At 34.3% G+C, this 27824-nt stretch overlaps 1 protein-coding gene across 1 annotated transcript in view; it reads left to right on the plus strand.

The window, feature by feature from the left end:
• LOC106466330 (serine/threonine-protein kinase unc-51-like) overlaps positions 1–27824 on the plus strand; it is a 157640-nt gene that overhangs the window by 96057 nt on the left and 33759 nt on the right. The window contains exons 16-19 of the mRNA XM_022394311.1: positions 1514–1601; positions 2427–2585; positions 19534–19776; positions 27153–27331. Coding sequence (XP_022250019.1) covers positions 1514–1601; positions 2427–2585; positions 19534–19776; positions 27153–27331 — 669 coding nt within the window. The remainder of the gene's footprint in view (positions 1–1513; positions 1602–2426; positions 2586–19533; positions 19777–27152; positions 27332–27824) is intronic.

The raw sequence follows: 27824 nt of genomic DNA on the forward strand, positions 1-27824 counted from the left end.
ATACACACACACACACACACACACACACACACACACACACACACACACACACACACACACACTGGCCTGTATTATTTTTTGCAAATGTTAAAAGCTTTGCATCCTGTTGCTTCTTGACTGACTCTATGACTAAACAACTAACATAATGTAGTCCATTAAGCTTTGTTATCTGAGTGAAGTTATAGCATAATTGGTCAACAGAAGTGTTTGATTGACCTTTGCATGAAGTATAAAACATTGTCAGTCACAAGAATCCTCTTTGTTGCTTTCCTTATTATGCTTCACTGTCTGTTTATTATTTTAAGGTTCATGTGAGAAAAGACTAATGTATTTATTAACTTTACAGATAGAAATAATAGCTCTTTGGTTAAATCACTAAAGTACTTTTGCATACTTAAACTTCATAGTTTGTTCTTTTTAAAATAAAAAAAGTAATGTGTACTGTTAGCTTAATGTATAAATGTACACAGTCCTTTCCTAGATCTTGTAAGATAGTGAAATATCAGAGATTAGAATAAAAAATTGTGACAGTAGCAAAAGTGCCCAATAGGTGGTTCAGTGCAACATAATCATCATAAGTTTTTATTCCTATGCTGTTGTGTGTTATATGTATTATGGTATATACAGGATTATAATCATTGTTTGTTGAATATCTAAAAGCAAGTTTAATGCACTCAGTACATCATGGTTAATTAGAATTACTGAATTGTTTTCATTAAAGTATATCTTATTTAAAATTATTTTGATCAGAATGTTAGCTCAATTGTCATAAACACCAGTTTTAATTTTGCATTGAGAAGTAGTCTCTACCTTTGTTACTAGGTCATTAGATTATTTGTGTGTTTCATTCACTTCATACAAACGTTTTCTTGGATCGTTAGAAATTGTCTTTTGGAAACTAATCTCCACTAAAGGCTGAATGAACTATGTTACATCATTTCATATTTTTTATTTATTTATTAATTTGAATCTTCATAAACAATAGTTTTTTGCTATACTATCAATACTGACCTACTACTCAACTCCATAGCTAAACAGCAACATGCATCATAGTAATGTAACTCAGATGTTAGGCTACTCTGAAGTTACATCATCAGAGACATTTAATGGTCTTTCATTGGTCACAAGACACTGTTGGGGAGGACTGTGTAAAGATATACTGCTACTTGATTATAGTGTTGCTACGTTGTTCAACAGTACTTAAAGCAAACAGTTAGTGTTCATATGCTACATAAGTATACTCTCTTCTTTCTTTAATATTGCTTTCAATAACAGTTTTAAATAACTTGAAAGATACTATTGGGTTTATGGCTAAAAATTTATAAGAATGTACTCATTACCAGGTAGATATTTATTTTTGGTCTAAGTATGGAGCTTGCTCTGATCAAAAGTTAATATTAATATGTTATACTTATTGTATAATCATTTTTAGGTCCAAAACATATTTTAATCTTAGAAAAAAAAACAAATGGCTTTTATATTAGTTTTATACCATTATATTGTGGCAAAACAGGAACAAGCTATTGACACATTTGATGAGCTTGGAAATGGAAACAGTTCCTCAAGCCTAATGGATGTAACAACACTTCCAGCACCACCTGGTAAGATGATTTTAGTAGAAAAATATAAAATATTCTAAGGTTACTAATCTATTTACTTAAGAATGTTTAATTGTTTTGCCATTTGACTGCAAGGTGATTTTTATGTTTTTATGCAAGTTAGTTATGTTTCATTTACATTTATGATCACTAGCCTTTTTGTCCTTTTTTTTTTCTTCTTTACTGTAGTGTATTTGGTGTTTCACATTAATTATATGAATGCATGCATTTTATAAAGAAATGTTAGAACTAAATGTTAAAGGTTTTACTTTTGTCAACAAAATCTTATGTGTTATAGAAAAATGACAATATCAGATCTAGTATATTCAGTTTTCTCAAGAATTTAAGTAATGGATTGTGGGTTTGTCAGCACATTCAATGAATGAGCAATTTCAAGCTTTGAACAGCTAAAAATAACTATTTGAGATGGAGCTTCAGGGTGAATTTATTCCACCTATCAAAGTTTGTTGAAATATGATAATATTATACTCTCAACTTTTCTGAAAAAATGTTTAATCGAGGCACTAACATTTGTTTAATTTCAAATGCACATGATTTTTGTGTAATGAAAAATAACATTATTTGTGTATTGTGCATGTGACATCAGATCACCACAAGCATTCAAGTATGTTTGCTTTTGTGTGATTTTAGATAATGCACGAAATATTGTTTTTATGTGTAAACGTATAATAGTGTAATATTGCAATAGCTCATTTCTCTATATTATATCATTTGATATTAGTTCATTGCACCAGCCCTTGTTTCTATTTACATATGATTACAGACCACTTCAGGAAACTGACTGTGTTAATTGACCTATGATTTCAGCTCAGTTTGCTTCTGGAATCCAACTAGGTGAAGCTCATGGGTGGAGTTATGGAGATGGACATTCTTCACATTTTACATGTGAACATACCTTAACCCCAGCCTGCCAGACACAAACCTGTTCAACAAACAAGCTGTCAGTATCACAAGATGATCATTCAGGTATGCTGGAAAGTGATGAAATGACAACATTATTTTAAGATGTAGGAATTATTTTTACCTTGTGATATAGAGGACTTATGGATATTCCATAATGTTGTATGAACTTGTTCATAACTGGATGTGTGCAGTCTGCCTTGAAGGCAAAATTGCACTATAGAATTAAAATAAATACAGAAAATAAAATTGTAGTCACTTCTTCACACATTAACCCTCTCACTACAGGGTTGATGGATTCCAACAACCTCGTGACCCCAAAGTAATTATCAGAGTTTCCATACTATAACTTTTAAAGTGCTACACATATCTTCACAAAATTTGGCAAGCTTTCAGTAAACATTACACAAATAACCAGATTTTTTAATTTGGTGTTTTTACTAAAGATTTTTCCATGAATGTAAGAAATCAAAGTGTTGACTGCTCTGAGTGCAAAGTGATTGTCATGTTTATATTAAAAATACTTTTCTTCATCTGAAAATATCCAAATTTCATCTGTGTAACCTTTAAAACATCCTAAATAGATATCATACTTTTTTCTTGGCTAAACTTTATAGTTTATCTGTTATTTTCTTTACTTTAACTTGGTGAATACATAGCTCAAGTTACTGTATCCAATTACATAACTCATGAATTGCTCGCGAGCATACCTTGTGAAGAATTATTATTTTATTTTCATGATAAATAAAGAATATACAAGAAAAACAAGAAATATAATACTTACCTGTGTCCTTGTTTGTTTGTTTTTTTACTTTCAGCTGTTTATGAAATTTAAGCTCATAATAGCAGTTACAGATATTACCATGTTTTTACGGTTGAGTTTAGGCAATACCAGAACCCTGTAATGCTGGGTTTGGTTTGCTGTACTTCTTGCTCCTACAGTGGTTTTGGGAGTTTGTACGGTTTCAGCCAAAAGCTAACTTCCTCTTCATAATTCCGGTTGCTTGATGTATGACACACTGTTTACTTATGGTTGGAGTTGTTGAGTATATGTAACATGGTCCACATGCCCTAGCCACAATGCTTATGTTACAATATATTTGTTTTTATCTTTTTTATTTAATTCCAAGGATGAGTTATGGAACATTATCCATCTGAATGAGGTTGTGTATGTACATAGCTAATTCGGTTTATATTCCACCATGGGTTGCATCTCTTAAAACAAATTGCACTTGTGCACATACTTTTTCTGTCTGTATCAGATTCATTTCCTACTTCAAGGGTGAAGAACATGCCTGTTCCAGAAATAGTATGGTACACCACAAGTGTGCTTCATTTTTCATTGAATACACCTGTGCATTTTGGCAGTTGCTTTCTGCTTGGTTTCAATGTTGTGCACCTAAACTTGTTTTGTGTGAGAAGAAATAAAACCATATTGGAAGTTAACATTTTCTTACATCGAAAATGTATTTCCGACAGGTACTTACCTCACATACTTTTCACCCTTCCTCTCCACTGCCAGTGTTCTTCTTTTAGAGCCTGCCAATTCTCGAAAGTGAGGATTGAGCGAGAATACCAGAGAGAGGTAGCTGCACCAGTATTGGTGGCACAATACTATTGATGCAGAATAGTCACATGATATGTACATGTTCAAAAGTGGCATGGAATTGATGGGGTATATAGACTGGTGCACTGAGCATGAAAAATTTTTAGCAGTGCTTAGAGGGTAGAAAAAAAGATTGAGATAGCTTTGTGTAAGTACTTATCAGAAATACATTTTCATTGTAAGAAAATATTAACTTTGGCTTGCTTATAATTTTGTATGGTACAAATGTTATCTTTATTGTATGCCAGCAATTGTATACACAGTGGAACTTTGTGCATTGTTTTTAAATTCAAAAGAGAGAGATAAAATTTACAGTTTTATAATATAAAACTTTTTTTTAAATGAAATATTTTTGAAATTTGAAAGGTGAAAATAGATACAAATGTCACATAAGAATAAGATATTTGATTTACAGAAGCTACATAATCTGTTTCAAACTATTTCATCTAGTTATTGCAATTGAATAAACCATGCAACAGATGCATCAAAACAATGCACCTGGATCTCATTGAATTCAAATTACCCATTCTTATTGTAGTGGCTTCTATAACATTTTGTGAAAGAAGAAGGGTTCACATAATTCTTCATAGTTCAACATGGTAAACAAGTTATAATATTTTGTATTTCTCTTTAGGGTTGTTTTAAGGAATATGTATTTATATCATTAATTCTTCTATTAAAACAAAACTAAAAATTGTTAAAAAAATTAAAATTTCATGGAAGTTACTAATAAATATACAAAATAAGATATTTTGATAAAGATAAAAAGTAATGTCAGGCCCCTCATTTCTTCTATAAAGAAGTATATGTTTTAAATCTATATATGCTTTATGAAAACAAAAGAATGTTTTTCATTACATTTGCAAAATAAGCAGTTTATAAATTGGCTTCTCAGTTTTTTTTTTGTTTCCACTGGTCACCTCTAACTTATGCTGTCAGCTTTGCCATGTTTCAACACTAATTTGTTACCAATTCCTGACAAAATAGAAGCACCATGGGTCTGAAACTTCATCATAACCTGGTAATTATCAAGTTTACTACTTATGTTAAATTGAGGATAATGAATTACTGCCCAGTGGAGTAAACATAGGATGCCTTAGTTGCTACTTTGACTGTTTTGAAAAGGTCACTATTTGTAGCATTCACCATGAAGACAAACATGAAAAACTCATACACCATTGAATATTTATACAGCAAAGAGCAGTTTGGTTATGCAAGACAATGATTTGCACAACTTAAACAACATTTCAGCTGGTATGAAACAATTGTTGTGTGGAGCTATTTGGGAGTGACAGCCAAACCAAGCAGGCCTTTGTCTCTTTCAAAAAAAAGAACACTTTTGTACCAACAAAAACATAGTTTTCATCTCAACCATCAATACTGTAGAGTAGTGCCATTTCCTCTCACTGGGAAATATGCCTCTTTTTACCTCATCAGTACAAGCCATGAGAAAACCCAAATTGGTGGTAATGATCCGTAAAGGGACGAGTCTAAGAGCTGAAATATACTGGAACTTAAAAGATACCTGTGAAAATTAGTCATTTTATTTTTGTGATGACATCAATGACCTATTCTGTGAATCATGCACGATAACAATAATGTTAAAGACTTCAAGATGGGAAGCTTTAACCTTTCTCACATTATTGGAGAAGTACTAGGCTCTTCTTTATCATATTGTTTGGTAAGTCAGTTCAGACTTTAGTACACAGTACACTCAGCATTTTTATGAAACCACCAATCATGAAGTAAAATTGCAAATGGACCTTTTAGCTTGCTACTCTAGAGAATCAGCAGAATATGTGTAAATTATATATCCTCAGTCATCTGTTTGAGCATATATTTACAGAAAATGTGATAAATTCAATCCAAAAGGTGTTTTCAGAACCCAGTCTTCTGTTAGAACAGTTGTTAAGTATTCCTTTAGGTAAAGACAACAGAGGTCTGGTTGATATAGGGTTTTGCACTCTCCATACTGTTTGCATGGCATTTCAAAAAGGACTTGATGTGTTTGGTAAAAATTGTGAAGAGGTAGCCATAGATATGTACTTTGTTTTTTAAATTGTCTGTTAAAAAATACAGAATTTTGCAAAGTTGGAAGATAAACTGGGACTTGAAGAAAAGTTTTTGTTCAATTTGTGGAAGGCTGTTGGCTCACTTTACTGCATGCTTTAGAGAGAATTGCACACAATTTTGATGCTATTAAGAAGTCATGTTTGGAAACCATCCTTTAGTAAGCATTTACATCTTGATGCATTAAGTATGTCTTACCTGTGGGAGCAACATAGTTTAAACATTCAGTATGGGATCTTGAGTGATCAGGAAGACAAGAACAGAGAAACCAAGGCCTAAACACAGAGATGGCAAATACTAGACTTTACCAGTCTCACATTATCATACATTACTACAGTGTCTGGGGTATCAGGGGAGATAAACACTGCCTTATGAAACTCTCTGAATTTTATGAATTCATACTCTTTCAAGAAACTAAATTATCAGATATTGAGGCAGTTCACTCTCACTGGTTTAAACTTAACACCAAATGCTTATCCAGAAGCTGGAATGCCAATTACAGTTTGACATGCCAGCAACATCTGCTATAAACATTATAACAGCTCTTAGTGGAACAAGCATCATTACGAGGTACAAACTGGCTTAAATATCTCACCCAATGTTACACACATGCATCTGAATCACCAATGTGTACACGGGGAACACAGTACATCGTGCTTGAAAATGGGAAGTTCCTGCCTATCTTGATTTACAACACTCCTATATATCTAGCATTAATTATTCAATGCCAGACATCCTTCCAGAGATGCACATTGAAACTTATGGCAAAACTTGAGTGATTGAACAAGAATTGCTGAGAACAAAGGAGAAGACAGGGACACTTGTATAGACCTTGCTTTTGCCAACCTTATCTGGAATGCCATCTTTTCCTGGCATAGGGGACACAATGTTAGCAGTAATCACTTCATGTGTGAGGAGAAAGTGAAGACTGGAAGCCTTAGTGGTATAAAACAATTTAGAAACCCATACAAGAATGTCAAGCTTTTTGGCAGTGGTTATATTCTCAGATATCTCTCCATGTTTAAGCAAAGTCAAAGCAACAACTTCTGCAAAAGGTTCACCCCATATTAGTGGTATAGTGATATTGATAAAGCCTGGAACACACTCGGTCACACACAGGCTGAGTTCATACAGATGAAGCATGTCTCAGCCCTGGCAGTGGAGGCAAGGGTTGCACAGAATAGAGTATTTTCTTTCTACAAGTAATCAGCATCTAGAACATAAGACAAGAAGATGAGTGAAATGTGCATCAAGGCCAATCTCACAAACACTTCATTTTATTGCTTCCACAAGCTCATTACAGAACTCTTCTATTGACTAATGTATATATGTCAAAGCTGTGTTTTTTTGCAGTTGAAATTTCTTGGATATGTTCAATTTTATTCACCTTTCTCTGCTGTTTTTTTGCTATTAAGAATCTCTAATGTGAGCCTATGTCAGGCACTGATTACACTTTATGTTGACTGCAGTGCAGATCTGATTCAAAGTATTTATTTATTAATGTGATAGATTGTGAATCTGTGGAATCACTTGAAACAATTTATTTTAATTTGAAAATGTCAGGAGTGCTTGATGTTATGATGTAAAAGCTTGTGCATTTTGATGAAAAATTGTATAATATGTATCACTATGTCAGGTTTTATGTATTTACTGGAATATTTACAGTATGTGCCTGTAACTTGTTGGCAATAAATATCAACAATAAACAAAGCACACAGTCCAGATTTTAAAATAATATATTAAAACACGTCAAGTATGTATACAAATGTTTGTTACACTGTTGGTTATCACAGTTGTATCCAGAGCTTTAAATAATCATCTCTTTTTTTTTTTTTCATCAAAGTCCGCATAGACTCGTTCAGTTACATTAGAATTTGACAAGGCGAATAATTCTTCCTGCTATGTTGCTACCATACAGTCTGTGATAATTTCACTTTAAAAACTGCAACAGTATTCTCTTTATGGCTAAACTCACAATCACTCATTCTAGATCTTTCTATTGAACTAAATTTTCCATGCGTATCTATATCCCAACAGAACATTCCACACACGCTACTAGATATTATGATGTAATAATACAGAATTAAAACAACGTGAAAAACTCAGAAGGTTCTTGTAACATGATGCAATAATATAACAATCACCAATTAATAACTATTGAATTACACATCATATGATTTGTAAACAGTTACATATACATGCTTGCAATAAACTATCTTCTAAAAATAATTAAATTTAATACTCTCACTATATAATGATCTAAATCATAACTGTTGCGTTAAACTTAAACAAAAATAATCGTGTATAACTAACAATAAGCCCCTCTTCAAGAAAAATATTTACAATAACTATATATAAAGACTGTTTTCAGTTCATTCATAAAGTCCACTCATACAGTCTCACCAACATTTGCAGTCTCCTTGATGGCCTCAATGCAGAACCAATACTTCTGGAAGTGCAATGCCCACCTCATGATCATTGCATTGTCTCTATTGCACCTCTAGATTATTGCAAGGGGCTGATAGTTCATCTGAATGATGAACTCCTTCCCATAGAGGAAGTGCTGGAACTTTCGAATAGCAAATATGGTCAGACACTCACTACTCAACAGATTTTTACTTGTGTATATTACAGGAAACAGTCCATCTACATGTTTTTTGCAGAATTACTGCTCCAATTCCAATGTCTTATGCATTTGTATGAATGGTTTGTTGAAGTCTGGCATTCTAAGGATTGGTGAACTTCCTAACATATTCTTCAACTTCTGGAATGTCATTTCCTGTGGTTGGGTCAGGTCAGTCGTTGGTACAGTTACTTCCTTATAGTATCCCGCTAACCCCAGGAAGGACCTGATTTGCTGCTTGGTCATTGGAGCTGATACATATTCTATGCAGATTAACTTCTCATCTTCCATGGCTATCTGTCAGTAGTCTACCTTCTGTCTAACAATATCCATCACAGAATAATTGATGTAGCACTTAGGTGGTTTGATGGTCAGACCTGCTGCCCTCACTTGCCCAAACATCTCTAAGTTTCCTCAGGTGGTCTTTCCATCTGGCTGTACAGGTTAGAATGTTGTCTGCATAATGCTTGATGTTGTTAGTTCTGTGAAACATCTTCCTCATTGTGCAGTTGAATGTCACTACTGATTTTACTAAACCAAATGGCATCCTCTTGAACTGGTAGCATCTGTCTCATGTCACAAAAGCTGTCTTCTCTAGATTCTGTTTCCATTGGGATCTACCAATAACCTCGACTGGGGTCTATCTTGGTAAAAAACGTGGCTCCATCTAGTTTTGCCATGATAGCCTCTGGGTTTCCCATAGATTCAGTGTTGAACTTCATCATGAGGTTCAGCTCCTGGAAGTCTATGCAGAAATGGTTTTGAGCTGTCCCTCCTTTCCATGATTACCACTGATGAACAGAAGGCTGAATTTGAAGGCTCAATGATTCCAACTTCTAAAATTACCTCAACTTCGTGCTTGATAAAGTCTCTCATTGGATAGGGCAACTGGTAGGACTTCACCTTGACTGGATTCCTGGTCGTGGACTTAATCTTGTGTTGTACAAGGTCTGTCTTGCCTGGTCTATTTGTGAAGACATTCAAGTACTGGCACAGTAGATCTTGTAACTCTTCTGCTTGCCAGTCAGTTCTTCACTGATGTTCATGTCTTTGTACATCTCATCTCCACCTAGTAGTTTTGGGTTTAATAGGTCTTCATCTTACATGACAAAGTCATCCTCTTCTGGTTCTGCATGTATGACAGCCACATCTTCAATGTCTACCTGTACCTCAATAGCTGCACCCATTAGGTCTTCTTCTCTCTCAAAGTACCTCTTCAACAGATTGGTGTGGTAGATCTTGGTCTTCTCATCTACTTTCACCTTATAGTCCATTCTGTTGACCACTTCTTGCACTTCAGAAGGTCTTTTCCACTGCTGAGTGAGTTTGTTGTTATCTGTGGGTAGCAGAACCAGTGCCTTCTGTCCGACCTTTAAACATCAGTTCTTGGCTTTCTTGTCATAGAAGTACTTCTGATTGCCTTGAGCTGCATACAAACTTTCTTGAGCGAGTTGACAGGTCTACTCCAGTTGGTTTTGGAGGTCCAATATACTGGTATATGTTTCTCACTTCTGTCTCTTTTCCTCCTGTCCACAGTGCTTTTTATATCTGCATCAGCTTTCTTGTCATAAAAGTACTTCTGATTGCCTTGAGCTGCATACACACTTTTTCGAGCAAATTGACAGGTCTCTTCCAGTTGGTTTCTGAGGCCTAACATACTGGTATGTGTTCCTCACTTCTGTCTCTTCTCCTCCTGTTCTCAATTCTTTTTATATCTGCATTGGACCTTGTACTGTTCTTCTGTATAGTAACTGGAAGGGTGAAAATCCTGTACTTGCTTGTGGGACTTCTCGGTTAGCAAATATTACTGGCTGCAGGTAACTGTTCCAGTCTCTCCTGGCACATCTTTTTCAGCATGTTCTTTAAGACTCCATTGAATCTCTCACAAAGTCCTTTACATCTGGGGTTGTACAGGGTGGTAAAGAGCTGCCTAGTGCTAATGAGTCTACGCATCTCTTACATCACGTCTGAGATGAACTGGGTCCCCCTGTTACTCAAGACTTCTTTTGGAAAGCTTAATCTGTAGAATACTTCCAGGAAGGCTACTGCTACTCTCTCTGTCTCTATCTTCAGCAGTGCTATGGTTTCTGGATAATGTGTCACATTGTCAACTGTTGTCAGCACATACCGGTTGCTCTTGTCAGATAAAGGTACTAGTGGTCTGATCCAGTCACTAGCTACTCTGTTGAATGGCTATTCTATGAGAGGCATCTCACGCGGTGACACCTTGGCTACCTTCCCTCTAGGTACTGTCCTTTGGCAGATGTCACTTGGCCTGATGAACCCTGGCCAAGGAAGTTGTTGATGATTCTGTCTGTCATCTTTTTTGCTCCTAGATGGAGTCCTATAATTGACTCATGAGCAAACTTCATCACTTGAGTCTGGGATTTGTTGGTACTATGATCTATTTAACTTCCCCAGTAGAACTACCTTGATAGATCCATTACAGCTCTCCCTTCTGGTCCTTTATTATATAAGTACCTTTCCCCTTTGTCTTGTGCTTGACTTTCTCCTGAGCACTGTCCCTAAGTTTCTGTAGTGAAGGGTCTTTCTTCTGTGCTTCCTTCAGTTCTTTTAGACTTACATTCAGGATGTCACCTTTCCTCCAAACGTCTACTACCTGGTATATTGCCAATCACTAAATCGTAGATGGGTGCCTTCATACGCATGGTTTCAAGGTCTGCCTCACAGTATGGAGTGTTCACCTTTATTCCGCTATGGGAAATTTTCTTACCGCCCCATCAATTAGCACAAAATAATGTATCTTACCTGGTCATCAGTTACTAGAATGGTTCTCACTGCTGCATTATTCCATGCAGTGTCTCATAAAACTTTCACTTTCCTGTCTCTGATGTAGCCTTCCCCTACCGGCATGTTGTATTTTGTTCTCACCTCTCAATGATTGTCACATATTCCAATCACCACTGATGCTGTTGACCCATTTGCTAACCTGAGCTGACCATCTGTAATGCACTATTTAATAATGGGATAGCACTTCCTTCTTGTAGTGAATCTATCAAGTTGTCTCTGTTCTGTTTCTTGTGGCAGCAGAATGCTTGGTGACAGTCTGCTTTATGTTGAGATTTCTGCTGTTGCTTGTTGGTGACAGACTTGCACTCACTTGCAAGGGACCCCATTTTATAACAAGCATAGCATCTCTTCTCCCTTTTGTCTGTTGAATTCTTGTCAACTTTTGTGGCATCCTGCTTCTGGTTAGACACTCCTCGTTTTTATTGGTTATTCTTGGATTTGCCAGTTAACTTTTTCGGGCTTCCATATACTGTTCTGCCAGCTTGATCAACTTTTTCGTTGTTCTCTCTTTTAGGAACAGTGACATGTGAGTGGAGTAAATGATCATGAACTGTTCATGTATATAGTAGATCTGTCAGTCCTTCTAAACTATCTTCATACTTGACCATATCAATCCACCTTCCAAAGTATCACTGTAGACATGCCACAAACTGAAATGTAGTTTCTCCAGTGTGTAGTTTGATTTTTCTGAACTTCTGGTGAAAACCTTCCCTGTTAAGCTCATAGAGGTTCAGCAAGGCCACTTTTAACTTGTCATAGGCCAACATACACTTGTAGGCCTTTTTCTTTGAGAAGAGGGCTGATACAGACTGCCCAGTCACCTTTGTCCCAGTTCTGACTTTCAGATGTTTCCAGGAAAGCATCCATGTTAATTTTCTGTTCACCAAAGTTAAGCAGCTTGTGTTGGCTGTCCCCAACCCCATTATTATTCTTGTGTCTTCCACCTTTCTGTTGGGTGAGCCTGGCATTCTCAATTTGTGTTCTTATTCTCTCTTTCCAATCTCTACTTTCTCTCCTCTGTTTGTGTCTCTCTTTCTTGGGCTTGTTTTTCATGTTCACGTTCTTCTTTCAGTCTTTATCTTTCTTCCTCTCTTCTCTGCTTATGCTATTCTCTCTCTAGTTTCTTTTGTTGTTTAACAAACTCTCATAGATTGCTGTCTTTGAGCCCAAGTAGCTCACCACTCTCTATCCACTTATCAAAATCATTCAGCATGGTTATATAGTGTGGCTGTAACCTCTACAATATTTTTGCTGCTACTACAGCCGTGCATATATAGGCCTATTTGCCACTGTCGTTTACATCTACTTCTGCCATCGTTTAACACTGTATATCCTGACAGGCCTGTAATCTATCTTCAATAGGTCATCATGTAAAAACGATAAACTGAAGCTGCTGTAAACTAACTGTTTACTTAGCTATATTTAGACAGACTCAGTAATATAAAACAAAGTTAAAAACCTGAACCTCCTTTTGAAAATGCACTGCCCAGTTTAGCATCTGTATAAATTGTGCAGAAAAAATTTGTTGGTTTGTCATTCAGCAATGACAAACTCTCTTCCCTATCTTATGTATTGGAATTAGTATTACCAGATTGAACATACTAACTTTCCATTGAATTTGATTTAAATTTTATTTAGCTACCAAATGAAATATTTATCTGTTTTTTAACAAATTTTTATGTTTGTAAATATTATAGCTAGTATTTTATGTGCATGTAGACAATTGAATATCTACCATTTCAGGTCAGTTATTGAAGCTGTGCAGCAATATTTTGTGTTTTTACTAATCTAAACCCCCTGTACAAATAGCAAAGTTACTTTGGACAGATACAAAATAAAAAACCTGAACCTCCTTTTGAAAATGTACTGTCCAATTCAGCATCCGTACAGATTGTGTAATGAAACTCTTGGTGTGTCATTCTGCCATGATAAAAAGTCTTTTTGTTATCTTGTATACTGGAATCATTAGCAAGCTATCCAAATTTAGCTTTCCAATTATCAGTTATTCTTTTTAAGTGTGAGACCCTGGTATGTTTTCAGCTTTTGTTAGTCACAATTTGTTAACAATTTATATCACTGTTTCAATAATATCTTTGTATTTTTTTACAGGGGACAGTAGCCTTGTATCAATTGGCTTGAAATAGTTTAAAATTCTTAGTAGTTTTTCAGGAACCATTACACAAGACTAGACCACTTGATAGGGTATTTGTTTTTGATTTATAGTAATATATTTTCCACTGTATTCTTTATTTATTTTAATTTTTTTTCATGATTTTTTTCAGCTTTAATATTATGATCTATAAAATGTATTTTTCATCTTAAATTACTATTTATTAATATTGTTGTAACATTGTTCTTTTGTTGGTGGGTTCTTTTAAGTTATCTAGTGAAAATAATTAGAAGTCGAGTCCAAGTAAATGACAACAAGTTAGTATATTTTTTCCTTAAAGTATTTTACAAACTGCCTTCACTGTACGCAGTTGTAAGCCACATTTACAAATGATGCTAACTGTACTACACTAACTGAAAGAATATACTTAGTTGTACTGCTTCATGTCTGAAACGAAAAAATAACAAAAGACACTGACTGATTTACCTTACTGACAATAAATGACTCTACTGTCTTGAAATAACTTAGTAATCTTGACAACTATCTAGAAAACCTGTGGTCAAATCCCCTAGAATTTTCTAGGCCTATTTAAATGTCATCATTATGAACCACAGCTCCCTCTAACAATAAATTAATTACAATATTAAAAAATATAGCTTACAACAATATATACTTTTAAATTGTTATAGTATTCTCTCTACTGTAGGCCTATCAAAGCACAGTAATAAAGAAAAGGATCCTGGTCTATTATTTTATTTTTGAATGTTTACGTAAATTGAACATTTGTTGGTTGTGGCATTAATCAGTCATTCTTGAGTGTATCAGTAGAAATTTATGGCAGTCACAGAGAAAATATACACTTTCTTCTGTAATACTGTGGAATTGACAGGAGTTGTATTGCCTTTTTTTTTCCAGGGCTGTAAAACAAGTCCTAAATATTTTTGGGGGTATAAGTGGCTGTTTTTCAATTGGGAATTGGGATGGTTCATCCCTTATATGGAACACTGGTGCATTAATTTTACAAGGAGAGCCTAATAATGGTTATTAATAATTTTACTTGGATTTTTTTCTTTTTTAGTTTTTCTGTTAATTAAAACGTGAATTTTTAATCTTTTGACATGTGTTTATTTTATATGCATTTTATTTGTAAATCATTTGTAATTTACTTTATGGAATTGAGCATGGAAATGTGAGTGTATGTGACTTTTGTTAAATCATCACTAGCTTCATAAGTTACTAACATGGCATAAGTTTTGCTCTTTTATACTAACGCATAGATGAAAAATAAAATAAAGGAGTGAGAGATCAAGCTTAATGATTTTAATTGAATGTACCCTTTAGGTGTATGCAGTTACTTATGTCAATTAAAAGCTAAGAAAGAAGCAAGTTAACAGAATTAATAGGTTGTTGCCAGTTGCTGATAGTTGAATTAAGGCTTGAATAGTGATAATGCTGGGAAAGAATTATGTGTTGTTTGATAATGATAAATGTATTGGATTATGTTTTGGGTAACATAGCCACACATAATTTTAAAAATTTTGTTGCCTCGTGTTCGGTCTAAGATAATTTTTTAGGTTTAGATAGATTCAATATGAGCATGTTACATTTGTAGTGTTCATATAGTTTCAGTAGTTTTTGCCTAGAAGCTTTTAAGAGTACTAGCTGCTGCCATGTTCGTGTTTTTAAAAGTCATGCTGTATATTACTTTGTTTTGATAATACTCTAAAACCTGTAAAAACTTCAAATTCACAATTTATGGAATAAATTCTTTGCTAGTGTTTAATTGTTTAGTCAGTAGTGCCATTGGTATATATGAAACTGTATAGATATTTGGTTTTTGAATTTTATTTTCATGAATTTCAGGTCAAATTTGATCATTTTCATTTTTCTGATTTTTCTTTAAAATGCATATCTACAGTTTTTTTTTATGACACCTTACCTCTTCTCATATAATAGCTTTTTTTCATTCAGTACTGCCCTCTATATGCACAACTTTTTTGCCCACCACTAACCTCGATACTTCCACCTGTCCCAAGTGTTTAATGTGGTACAGTGGTACTGTAGCATGCAACAACCCTCCACCAATAGGAGTGTGACACACCTTCCTGGCATCCCTCTGTACTTTAGAACCCAATCTTCACTTCTCAATTTGGCACAGTAGTGTGAAGACATGTTGAAATTTCACTTTTCAATTTCTTCAGCAACATTGTTGTTTCTGCCTTTATTTTCTCTGCAGTTAAACATGAATTACTGTCAGTTGTTAATTTTGTTCTCCACTCTCAGTTGAATTATGAATTTCACATTTTAACTCGCTGCTAATGTACCTCAACTTGTAGTTTCTCAGGCTTCAGACTCCACATTTTAAGCTGAGAAGGTCTCAGTTTTAGTATGTCTTGAATAAAAGTCTTATTAAGTGGCCTGTAGTGTCTCCTGATCCCAGACCAGATATTCCTTTTTCTGGTGAACCTGTACAAGAAAATGAAGAGTTGAATAGCATCTTTTCACTTTCTTCTTTTGCTGTGCAATCCTGTCATTTTCCCCTTGTGAATGCCACCAGACTATCTTCAGTCTTTCTGGATATGATGTCACAGGTATGTTACCTTTTGTCTGTGACTCCTGAGTCATATGACTCTTCTCCTTCCCTTTTACATTCTGTCTCTGATTACCTGGTTTTCTTTCCTTTACCAGATATTGGGATTTATGCTGACCAGTTTGTAGCACAGTTACATTTTGGAGTCAGCATGCCTTGTACCCCTTATACCTCTGATAATTATGCTTTGGTGTACCATTGTTTGAATTTTCTGTTTCTTGACTTTCAAACCTTAGAGTCTTTGATCCAGCTATGGCATTCTGATCCTGATACCTCTGTGAGATTTACCCAAGCCCAATTTACTCACCTCAGCTTGTCCCTCTTCATCCTCTTGAGATAGTTCTACATCCATCCATCTCATGTCTGAGGTTCTCCACTCCTCTCCTGCGAGGTTGTTGAAGGATATGTGCTCCTTCCCTTATGTGTTCCACGTTGGAGTGTCATGTTCCAGAAGGTTTTAATCTTATTGCAGATCAATTGTCTCATCCCAACAAGGTTCCCCCCATGAAGTGGCCCCTCAATCTTCAGGTGTTTTGGTGGTTGTACGACTAGTATGGTACCAAACTACCCCCCTTTTTTTTTAGTTTCCAGTCCCACATCCTTTAGCTTTAGCAGAAGATGGCTTCAGTCAAGATTGGTCCCACCTTTACCTTTATGCCTATCCACCTATCCGTCTTCTTCCCCAAATTTTATCTGTTAACCAGTCCACCCTGTGTCAGGTCCTTCTCTTTGCACCTTTTTGTCCTGCTCAACTTTAGTTTCCAGTTCTTACCTACCTTCAGTCAATACCTCCATTACAACTACTGCTATTCTCCTCCCTACCTCGACAGCCTCCATTACCAGTGTATCATTCCAATGTCACCATATTTTGGCTTCACGCAACGCATTTGCCCAATCCCTTGCTAGGTGGTCTTGTTTCTCCATATGGGTAGCTTTCTTTCCCATTCTACCCATTCTTATTGGTGTATCAAAGAAAATGGCATGTTTTCACCAGTTTTCTCTGTGCCATGATTATGCCCCTTCCTGTCCTACTGTTCCTCATTTTTCTGAATTTTTTTACCTGCCTGTTCAACAATTGTTTTGCTGTATCTACCGTTGTTGGCTATAGAGCCACCTTGTCCAATACCTTCCATTTCTCACATTCCCATGAGTGTTTTTCTCTCTGTTTTGTTTTATTTCTTTTGCCTCCTTCATCCTACACCTTCCTGATTAGGACCTCACTGTTGTTCTCTGTGTCCTTACCCAATCTCCTTTGAAACCCTTGGCCACCTGTTCCCTGTACTGTTTGTCTCATAAAATCTATTTTTTGCTCCTTTTTACTTGTAGTCATCATAGGTCAGATGTTTCCACCCTCGACCTATTATGTCCTTTATCATCATACCTATATTGCCATGTATCCAGATCACAGTCTTTTTCCTAAGATGTTAATGGCTTGTGAAGGTGATGTAACATACAGTCCTATTTCCCTACCTTCCATTTCCCATTTGTATTCCCTTCCAATGAGTCTGGATCATCTTCTTTATCCTGTTTGAGCTTCCCGACTTTATATTGCCCACAAGGCTTCTTTCCATGGTTCCTGTTTGTTTACCTGTTGAAACCCTTCTTTTCACTGTGATATTTCCCCTTCCACCCTTACAGGATGGATTTGCCAGCTTGTCCACACCTCGGTTCAACTGTGAGTGGGTAGGTTTATTTTTCTATTTCTCTTTCAGATTCACTAATTCACATGCTAGATCCCACTCTGTTGCGAATGGTGCTTGCCCAGGCACACTAATCCATAAATCTGCATTGTATGACCTTTCCAGTCTGTAATGACCACTGTTGAGATGGGGTGTTCCCCAAGACTGCTAGTAGTTTCATCTTCACAGTGTTTTGCATCATAACTATGTCTGTCCCAGACTGTACCAACTCATGGACTATCATGAGTAAAGCAGTGTCAGGATAGCTGCCCATGCCTCCAATCCTGATTGCATAATTTGGTACTGGCCTGCTTTAAAAAATAGGGTTTTGTGGTCACCCATTGCACTTTCTCCAGGGTTGTGTTCCTCTGAACTCCCCACTGCATTGCCCCCCCCCTTTGAGTTGAATATAGAAGTCTTTGCTACTTACCAGCTCCTAGCTGCTGGGGTGGTGAACCTGGAGGCAAAGAGTATACCTGGTTTATATGTGGTGCAGTCTCCCACGATTGTGTTCCTCTACAGAAAGATGTCACACTCCATGAGCTCTCTTCAGCTGCTCTCCAAAGGGTGCTCATTTTGGTAAATTTTGCACTGGGCCATCAATCAGTTCAGTGTGTGATTCTAGCTATTATGTGAGTGGAAGTAAGGTATAGTATTGGAAGCTATAATTTTCCTAAACTGAAAATGTATTTATGATAGATACCTTCTCTCACAGTTCCCACCCTTCTTCCCCACTTTTGGTACTTTTGTTTTGCCTAATCTCGAGGTTAAGATTGGGTACTACAGTATAGAGAGAGCCAACTGTGCCAGGAGAGTGTGTCATACTTCTATTGTTGGAGGGTTGTTGCATGCTTATTTGCATGCTATATTGCAGCTGTACCACATTAAACACATGGGGTAGGTGTATCAATGCTAGTGGCGAGCAAAAAGATTGTGCATATAGAGGACAGCACTGAACAAGAAAAGCTATTATGTGAGTAGAGGTAAGTATCTGTTGGAAATACATTTTCAGTTAAGGACAGTTATAACTTTCAGTATCTCTGTATCTTGTATCTGATATTGATATTTATTTTCTTCTGCCACTGTCTGCTACTACATTAGTAATGTACAGTAAAATGAATTAGTTAATTTACTGGCATCAACTACATGATACCCTATTGAATGGCATTCTGTGGCATGCACACTTTGACCCCTACTCTTGCACACAGTGTTAGTGTATGCAAGTCTGATTTTATCTTTTCATGAATAAAACAGTAATTTTATCATTAAAATTAATATAGATGTTTTTCTTTTAAGCATTTCTGTTCATTTAATTATATAGTAGTTTTTTAATTTCAATGTAAAATTTAACAAAATAACATTAAAAGCATATTAAAACCACATGCAAATTGTAGTTTTCATCTTCCTTAAATTTGTGTACCTTCCATCTACAGTTTACAGTTTTATCTGAAACTGATACTTTGAAATATAGTATGAAAAAATGAAATGGAAATACAAAAAAAAAAATACACTGTTTACTTTCAAGATGCTGCAAGGGCAAACATTGTGAAAGGGCCTGACACATCAGATCATGAAGAGGAAGCAGCCCAGGGTGCCATAGGGAAAAAAGAATTACACAAGCATGATCATCAAATGGAAAACTTTTTGGCTGCTATGGAAAAAGTCGATTTGTGTGGGAACTTCAGCAGTCACTTTTTACAACATGCTGATTTAACTGTTGAGGAAGGGGATGAATGTTATGAGCCTACTTGTTCTTCCTACCAGCACAGTAAGTTTGTTTACAATAAAATATATGTTTGAATTTTTTGCTCTGTCAGGGCTTTAAGTAATATGGGCTTGGATTCTTTTACAGTAAGTGTCTGTGACTTGTTGGCGATAAATTGGAACAATAAACAGACAGCACACAATCCACTTGTTCTTAAATAATATATTCAAACAAGTCAAATGTATGTACAAAAATTCTTTACACTATAGGAAATCACAGTTTTTAACTAAAACTCAAAATATTTCCCTTTTCTTGTCAAAAGTCCACTCAGGCTGATTCAATTACAATAGAATCCAGTTGACAAAATGAAATATTTTTCTCTACCTTGTTTTTTACTATACAGTCTGTGGTATATTCACTTATGTTACTCTGTGAATTACCTTAGTTGTATCTCTAACTTTAAGTATTTGTCTCCTTTTCGTCATAGTCCACACAGATGGGTTCAATTATTTTAGAACACCCTTTGACAAGACAAATTACTCTTTTTATCTCTATTAAACACTCTTTAAGATATTGCCTGTTATGGCTAATCACTCGCACACTGGCTAACTTTGTGTTTTCTTTTTTCTGACTGAACTTTTACTTTCACTTCACTTTTACTCAACTTGACTTGCACTCACTTGATCACCTATAATTATACATTGTCACTGAGGCATCAGATTTTTGACAAACTTTGCAAAGCTATAATGGAACAATACTCAGTTAAGGTAATGAGAAAAGCATGTAACATGATGTCAACAATATTAGTAAAGCCTAGACAACAATGTAATTACAAACACAACATATGACTCATAGAGAGTTATGTAACAAAATTTGTCACAACTAACACTTAAAATGATCAATCTTCAACACTTCTGTCCTGAAACTAAACAACCATTAAATATTAATCATTATCACAAAATAACTAAACACTAAACAGTCTTGTATATTCAACACTCTGTTATTTGAATATTTACAGACTTTACTGCCTGATATAAATGACCTAAATGAGCATTAATTCTAAGTCTCAAGATTATAAAATGCTTTTAGCCCTTCCTGGAAGGGCAGGATTAAGCTTTAACTCTTTCTATTCCAGTGGCAGCATATTAATGTCTGCACTTGCATGTATAATAATCAGTAACTCTTAAACATAACTGTATATGAAACACAGTTACTTCAAACATGATAGTCATTGAAAGATTTTGTATTTAAATGTTTTTTGTAAATTTACAATGAAATACAAGACATTGTGTGACAGTATGTCATGATGCAATATGGTTGGAACCATTGAACTGAAAGCCAGATTCACATATGCCTGTTCTACAATCTATGAATTTGTGAAAACATTGGTGTTTCTTATTTATTCTTATATTATATTATTCATCTTATAAGGTAAGTAATTGTCCCATAAAGAGAACTTTGACTTATGTTTAACATTTAGGCTAATTTTTATATCTTTGCATAACTTTTTTTTTGTTTTTTCTTTATCTGTTTCAGCCCAACAAGCATACAACTTTTTTGAATAAGAAAAACATAATTACAGGCCTAACAAAATCTTTGTTGAAAGAAATGTAAAATAAAATAGTTCATATATCATTAAAGATAAGATAAATATATTGTAATATATCTTGTAATGTGCTATTATAAAACGTTTCTGTGTATTTCTATTAAGAAAATGTATATGGCTGTTTGAAAGAGAGTTCCCACTAATCTCTAAACTCATTCTGGGGTAAAGTCTATATTAAGAACTTCATTAGTTTCAAATTATCAGCATGAGTTGTTTTAAAGCAAAAATCACCCATCAAATTACTTCAGCAAAATATTTTAAAAAGCAGAGAGGCTAATGAAATTAATTTATTAACTTTACATATTATTCGAAAATAAATAAAACAATGATTTAGTTGACTTTTTTAAAGAAATTTGTCTAAAGAAAGGCTTCTGATATATTTTAAGTTTAGAAATTTACAATTCATATCAGAAAGAACCCTAGCTCCACAGCAAATAAATTGTGATAAAGAAAGTAAATTCATCCTTTAGATTTTGTATTTATGATTTTGTAAGCTTTAAAAATTGGAAATTGCAAAATAAAAAAATGCAGGTAGTTGAATTTTACAGTTTTTCACATAAGCGATAATAAGTTTTACAAATAAGCCGCAAACATGAACATGCAAAGATCACAGATTTACAGTTGTTTCTTATATTGACAAGTTTTATTTAGGCAGATGAGAAGTTGAAATATATCTTCTTCCCAAACAAAAATTATAATTGGGAGTACAAAAAAAATTTAATATTTGTTGACAGCTGTCTCTTATGTATTAAATTAGTGCTTGTCCAAATGCTCTAAGATATTGAGCTCAGAACCATCAAGACTTAGTATCAAATGTTACACTGCCTATCTCGAGTCCATCCATCTGAAGAATAAACTTGCTTGAAATGTTTTTGTAAACAGCTCAAGTCCTTTGTAATTCCCTCAAACATTGGATGGTTTACTTACTTATTTCACATACCTAATTATAAGATGGCATTTAAAAGGAACCTGCTACCAGCTTCTCTTATGATGCATGGCTGAGAGGCTGTGTGCATTTGGGGAAGTCCTTCATCTTCATTCAAAAGTCTATAGATGTGCACATCCTTAGGAATGAGAAATCCTTGGGATAACTCATTATATGTTAACATGCAACATCATTATTGTTTTGGTGACATGACATGCTCCCACACTTTTTTGTCAATTTCCACTGTTTCCTTGGTTGTATGTCTCACTGGCCTGGAAAGCTCCAGACTATCTCAAACATGCTGAATTGTAGCAAAATGCTACCTTCTGCATCTGACAGCTGCAATGAAGTTTGCTGAACTTCATTCCATGCATATTTTGCCACTTTCCTTAGCCATAGGTGACTCGAATCAGCACTTTCTGATTCTTGAGCTAGTTAACAAGTGTCTTAGTGTTCCATAGGGACCACCCCAGTAGGACTAGGGATGTTCTGGCTGCTTAAAGACACCATGACTTTTCTTTACTTTTCTGTGCTTCAGTATGCATGAAGTGACCATTGTAAATTGTTGTGATTTATGCAACTGAGAAAACCAAGTGAGAAACCTATCAACCTCATGATCTTGAGGACAGATCAAGAATTCAGACATTGCTGGCAAAAACTCTAAGACTAAGAAAGTGCTTCTCCTGGTTCTCGCATTCTCAAATTTACACCTTACTCCAGTTGTGGCTTCCCTCTCTGTGCCATAATTATTATATGCTCTTAAAAAGTACTGTTTCATGGCCATGATTTACAAATGTTACAATAACAGAGAATCAAACAGAAAAAGTAGTGTTCAAAATAAACTGTGATAACAAGTCGTTTGGACACAACCTCGAAACACTACTTTTTAATTGGTCTATGGTATTTGGGTCCACTGATAACTGACAGAATAGCTTAAAAGTATCCATAAAATGCAGATGTAATGCAAAGAGTAAATTGAACACAGACAGCACAGGAAAGAAAGAAACACAAGTAAACAAATAAAATATTTATTCACAATAGTTGTTTATTTTATCTATTGGCTGGCTTACAACTTTCCTACAACTTACTGACTGCCGGGGCTGAAAGGAGTATTTGAAAGATCCACACAGGATAAAGAAAAAAGGAATTTTATATCATGTCTTCATAGGACAAAGACAAAGGGGATTCTGATTTACTGCTAAAATTCAAACAAAACTTTAAAATTGCAATATATCAAATCCAACATTGTGTTCATCTATAACTATTTCAAGTGACTTTTGTAGAGAAGAAACCCTCTCATTCATATTAATTTGTACAAGTATCTGAACCACCCTTTGAGAAGGGCTTGCCAATTCTCTGGTTCTTCAGACACAAGATCAAAGTGATATGAAATTTTAGCCTTTGACACATGCAACTTTATCTGAGTAAAAGGATTAGTACATGTTTACAACCTTTCATCATCTGTTTGTGAAGAATGCCATTCTACATGCAGAACACCTGTACAAAAATTTAGAAAAATTACCTTAATATAGCTAACTAAAAATGTATTCTGTGCTAGTTAAGGAAGGGTGAATTTCCTGATTATTTTAGTCATTACAGTCCCCTTTCCTTATCTAAGGAACATCCTTACCCTAAACATAAAAATGAAACATTATTGGCCAAACTGGAGAATTAAATGCAGTTCACAAAATATAATTGTTCTCCTTGAGCAACATGCTAGATGTCATGAATAAATCAAAGTCAGGCAACAAAGGAAGAAAAAAAATTGTACAAATAAAACAGATCTTTATTTACTGAATAGGGTACATAAGGACTTAGCTGTCTGATTTCCTTATTTCTGTTTGACTGCTGGGGCTGAAGATGGAATACATCTGCATGAGGCAGAGACAATTCTCCTACAGTGCTGTAATATTATACCATGTTACAAGAGCAGTATATTTTAATTCCCAAGATTATCTGCTTTGACCAACAGTCAACATTCAAATCAAGATAGTCACACAGGTTTCTATATTGATCTGTGTGTATAGACTTCCCTGACACCCATGCAGCCAACTCAACTCAAGGAGAAAGACTGAAACATGTAACTTTTACAAATGCAAGAGGATTAACACATGTTTATGATCTTTAAACTTCCAATTTATGAACAAGTACCTGCAGAAACTGCATAGAAATTTAGAAAAATATCACACAAGTGTATCTCACTTAAAGATGTGGTATCTTATCAGAAGCTTTTTTTTAAATCTAAGTACACCAAGTCCACATCTTTACCATCATCCAGATAACACTTAACATACTTGAAAGAAAGTTAAAAGATTAGTAAGGGAAGATTTTCCTTAAATGAATCCATGTTCATTTTCTTTCATAATATCGTATTTCACTAGCTCAATTCACAAAACTTCTTTTATCAGATTTTCTTGAATTTTTTTCCACTATGAAAGTAAGATTTCCAAGACAACTCTTATGGTTTGATTTTAAAATATTAGTAACATTATTTCAAAGTTTTTTAGTATTATGGTTATAATTATTTCGAATTCCTCCCTGCTGAAGATGTTTAAATGTGTTTTTAAAGTTTTTTATAATTATTTCTTTAAAGTATCTTTGCTACTAGCAACCTCACACTGCTTTGGTGGCTTAAATGACTTATCCAAAATGAATTAAAGGTACTTTTTTTTTCAAAGCAGTTTGCAGAATATGCAAAAACAGTGGGCTAATTGTGGCCCAGTAGTTAGCATGTTAAACTATGGATCTGCAGGTCCATTGTTCCTGTCCTGTTACCACCAAGAAAAAATCATGCTCTGCACTTCAGAGCTTATGATTACATTTAATGGTTAATGGTTAAATCCCACTATTTAGTTAGATGGAAGTAACCCAAGAGTTGTCAGTGACTGCTGCTCATTAGCTGCTTTCCCTCTAGTCTATTATTTCAAAATTAGGGATTACTAGAGCAGATAGACTTTGAGTAGCTTTGTGTGAATATCCAAAAAAAAAAACAAAGAAAATTCTCAATTCCAATATTTTCCCTAGTATTCCCAGAATGAGGAATATTGTTAACATCCTCTCTTATAAAAACCGAATAGAAGAAAACACTTAAAAGCTCAGCTATCTTATAGTTTTCAATACAAACCTTACCATCCACATCCTTCAAGTCTAAATTCCTATCTTAACATACCTTTAACCCTCTCACTACAAGTAGGTCAAAATGCACGTCACACTACTTTTTAGAGTTACATTCAAAATTAATTAAACTACTTTATTAACACTTTATGTAAATAAACTTGGCATCAAAACATAGTTAATAAATCAAATTTTAATACTATAAAAGTTTTATATTGTTAATTTTATAAGGTAATATTAAAAAAAACAATATTTGCTTGTATGAAAATTGTGACATTTATTCTCTAGGTCTTCCCTCTTCTGTAATTTATTTACAGAATTACAGAATTTTATATAAGTTACTCATTTATAATGTAGATATTACTCAGCTGAAGCATAATTTTATTGCTGTCAAACTTAATTGTTTATGGAGCTATAAACTAGAAAATCAGACCCACTTGCTAAACCCATCTGTCACATCCTCTATTTCACAAATTGCTAATAATTCTCTCTGAAGTTTTATACTATATTATTTATAGCCAATAGAAACCCAAAGTTTTAATCTGTCAAGTGACATATTATGTTGTTTTCTGTACAGAGAGTTGTCTATTTCACCTTTAGTTTGAAAGATTCTCTCACGATATTCACATCAACAAGCTTAGTTGAGTTTTTAAAGGCTCTTATCGTATAGTTAGAAAGCCAGTTAAATTATAATAGTCAATGAACATTATTTGCTTTGTGCATGTATTATTTTCTGTTCTTAAATGCATTATTTAATTGAATACAAATTATTTTATATTAGTATAAGAAAGTAGGCTTAGATTTCTTTGACAGTCAATAGTAAAAAATAAGAAGACACAGTTAAGTACTGTATTTCTTGTTTTTCATGTTTTCTTTATTTATTATTATAAAATATAAAAATTAGAAACTTATTAGGTTAGGTAAGGTTAGATTAGATTAGGTAAAATAATGAAAAACAATAACAATAATAGAAATTCATTACTAGGTATGCTAGCAAGCAGCTTGTGTATTAAGCACTTTAATAGGTTAATGTGAGCTACACATTTGCTGAGTGATTTATAACTTGTGTGGAAAGTTTGTTAGGTAGAAATGGTTAAAAGAGCATTAAAACAATGAAATTAAATATAAGCAGATCTATACTGTTATGAGCCTTTAGCTGTTTAGGATAAACAAGTGTAGTTTCATGTTACAATTTGCAGTCATTCTAAAATGAAAAAGCAAAATTTAGATTTATCTCGTAATTTTTGTGATTGTTACAAGAATGGTCAAATTGATTGGGTTTGTACAGATTTAGAGTAGAGAAAATAACAGACAAAATATAAAGTTTTACTGAATAAAATGTTTGATATTCATTTAGGAGGTTTCAGAGGCTATTAAATTTGAAACCTATAAGAGAAAAAATAAATAAATTTTTAATCTTAATATAAAAATCACTTTGCATTCAGACTAGTCAACACTTTGACTTCATTTATTCACAGACAAATCTTTAGTCAAAACACATAATTAATAAATATGATTTTTCATGTACAAAAGACTTAATTTTTATTGAAAGCTTTTCAAATTTTGTGAAGATATGAGTACAGCATTAAGAGTTATTGTATGGGTACTTTCATGGTTACCTGGTGGCTATAAGGATAGTCAAAATGACCGAGCCCATGTCAAAAGAGTTAAGAATTGTTAAAAAATATTCGACTTTTTTTATTTTATGGATACAAGTATAGGTGCACCACTGATGGACTGTTATAAAAAGTTGCTCTGATGCATTTTGTTTTTTACTTTCTCAATGAGAATTAGATTACCAAACTACTCTTTCAGGAGGTAAGAAACAAGCACATTCTAGTCACTCTGAAAAAATGTGTCACTACTCAACTAGCTCCTGTGAAGGTCATGAAGATTATCCTATGGACACTGCAAATACAGAAAAACCAGTGATGCTACTAGGCCCAGAGTGGCAGGAAGATACAATACTAGAGGTATGCCTTTGAAGATATTTGTTTATTCATCATGTATATGGTGTGATAGTAGTAGTAGTACTGGTGTTTTAGGAAGATACAATACTAGAGGTATGCCTTTGAAGATATTTGTTTATTCATCATGTATATGGTGTGACAGTAGTAGTGCTGGTGTTTTAGAAAGATACAATACTAGAGGTATGCCTTTGAAGATATTTGTTTATTCATCATGTATATGGTGTGATAGTAGTAGTAGTACTGGTATTTTAGGAAGATACAATACTAGAAGTATGGCTTTGAAGATATTTGTTTATTCATCATGTATATGGTGTGACAGTAGTAGTACTGGTATTTTAGGAAGATACAATACTAGAGGTATGTCTTTGAAGATATTTGTTTATTCATCATGTATATGGTGTGACAGTAGTAGTACTGGTATTTTAGGAAGATACAATACTAGAGGCATGTCTTTGAAGATATTTGTTTATTCATCATGTATATGGTGTGACAGTAG

This window comes from Limulus polyphemus, unplaced genomic scaffold (assembly GCF_000517525.1).
Source record: "Limulus polyphemus unplaced genomic scaffold, Limulus_polyphemus-2.1.2 Scaffold2225, whole genome shotgun sequence".
Lineage (NCBI taxonomy): Eukaryota > Metazoa > Arthropoda > Merostomata > Xiphosura > Limulidae > Limulus > Limulus polyphemus.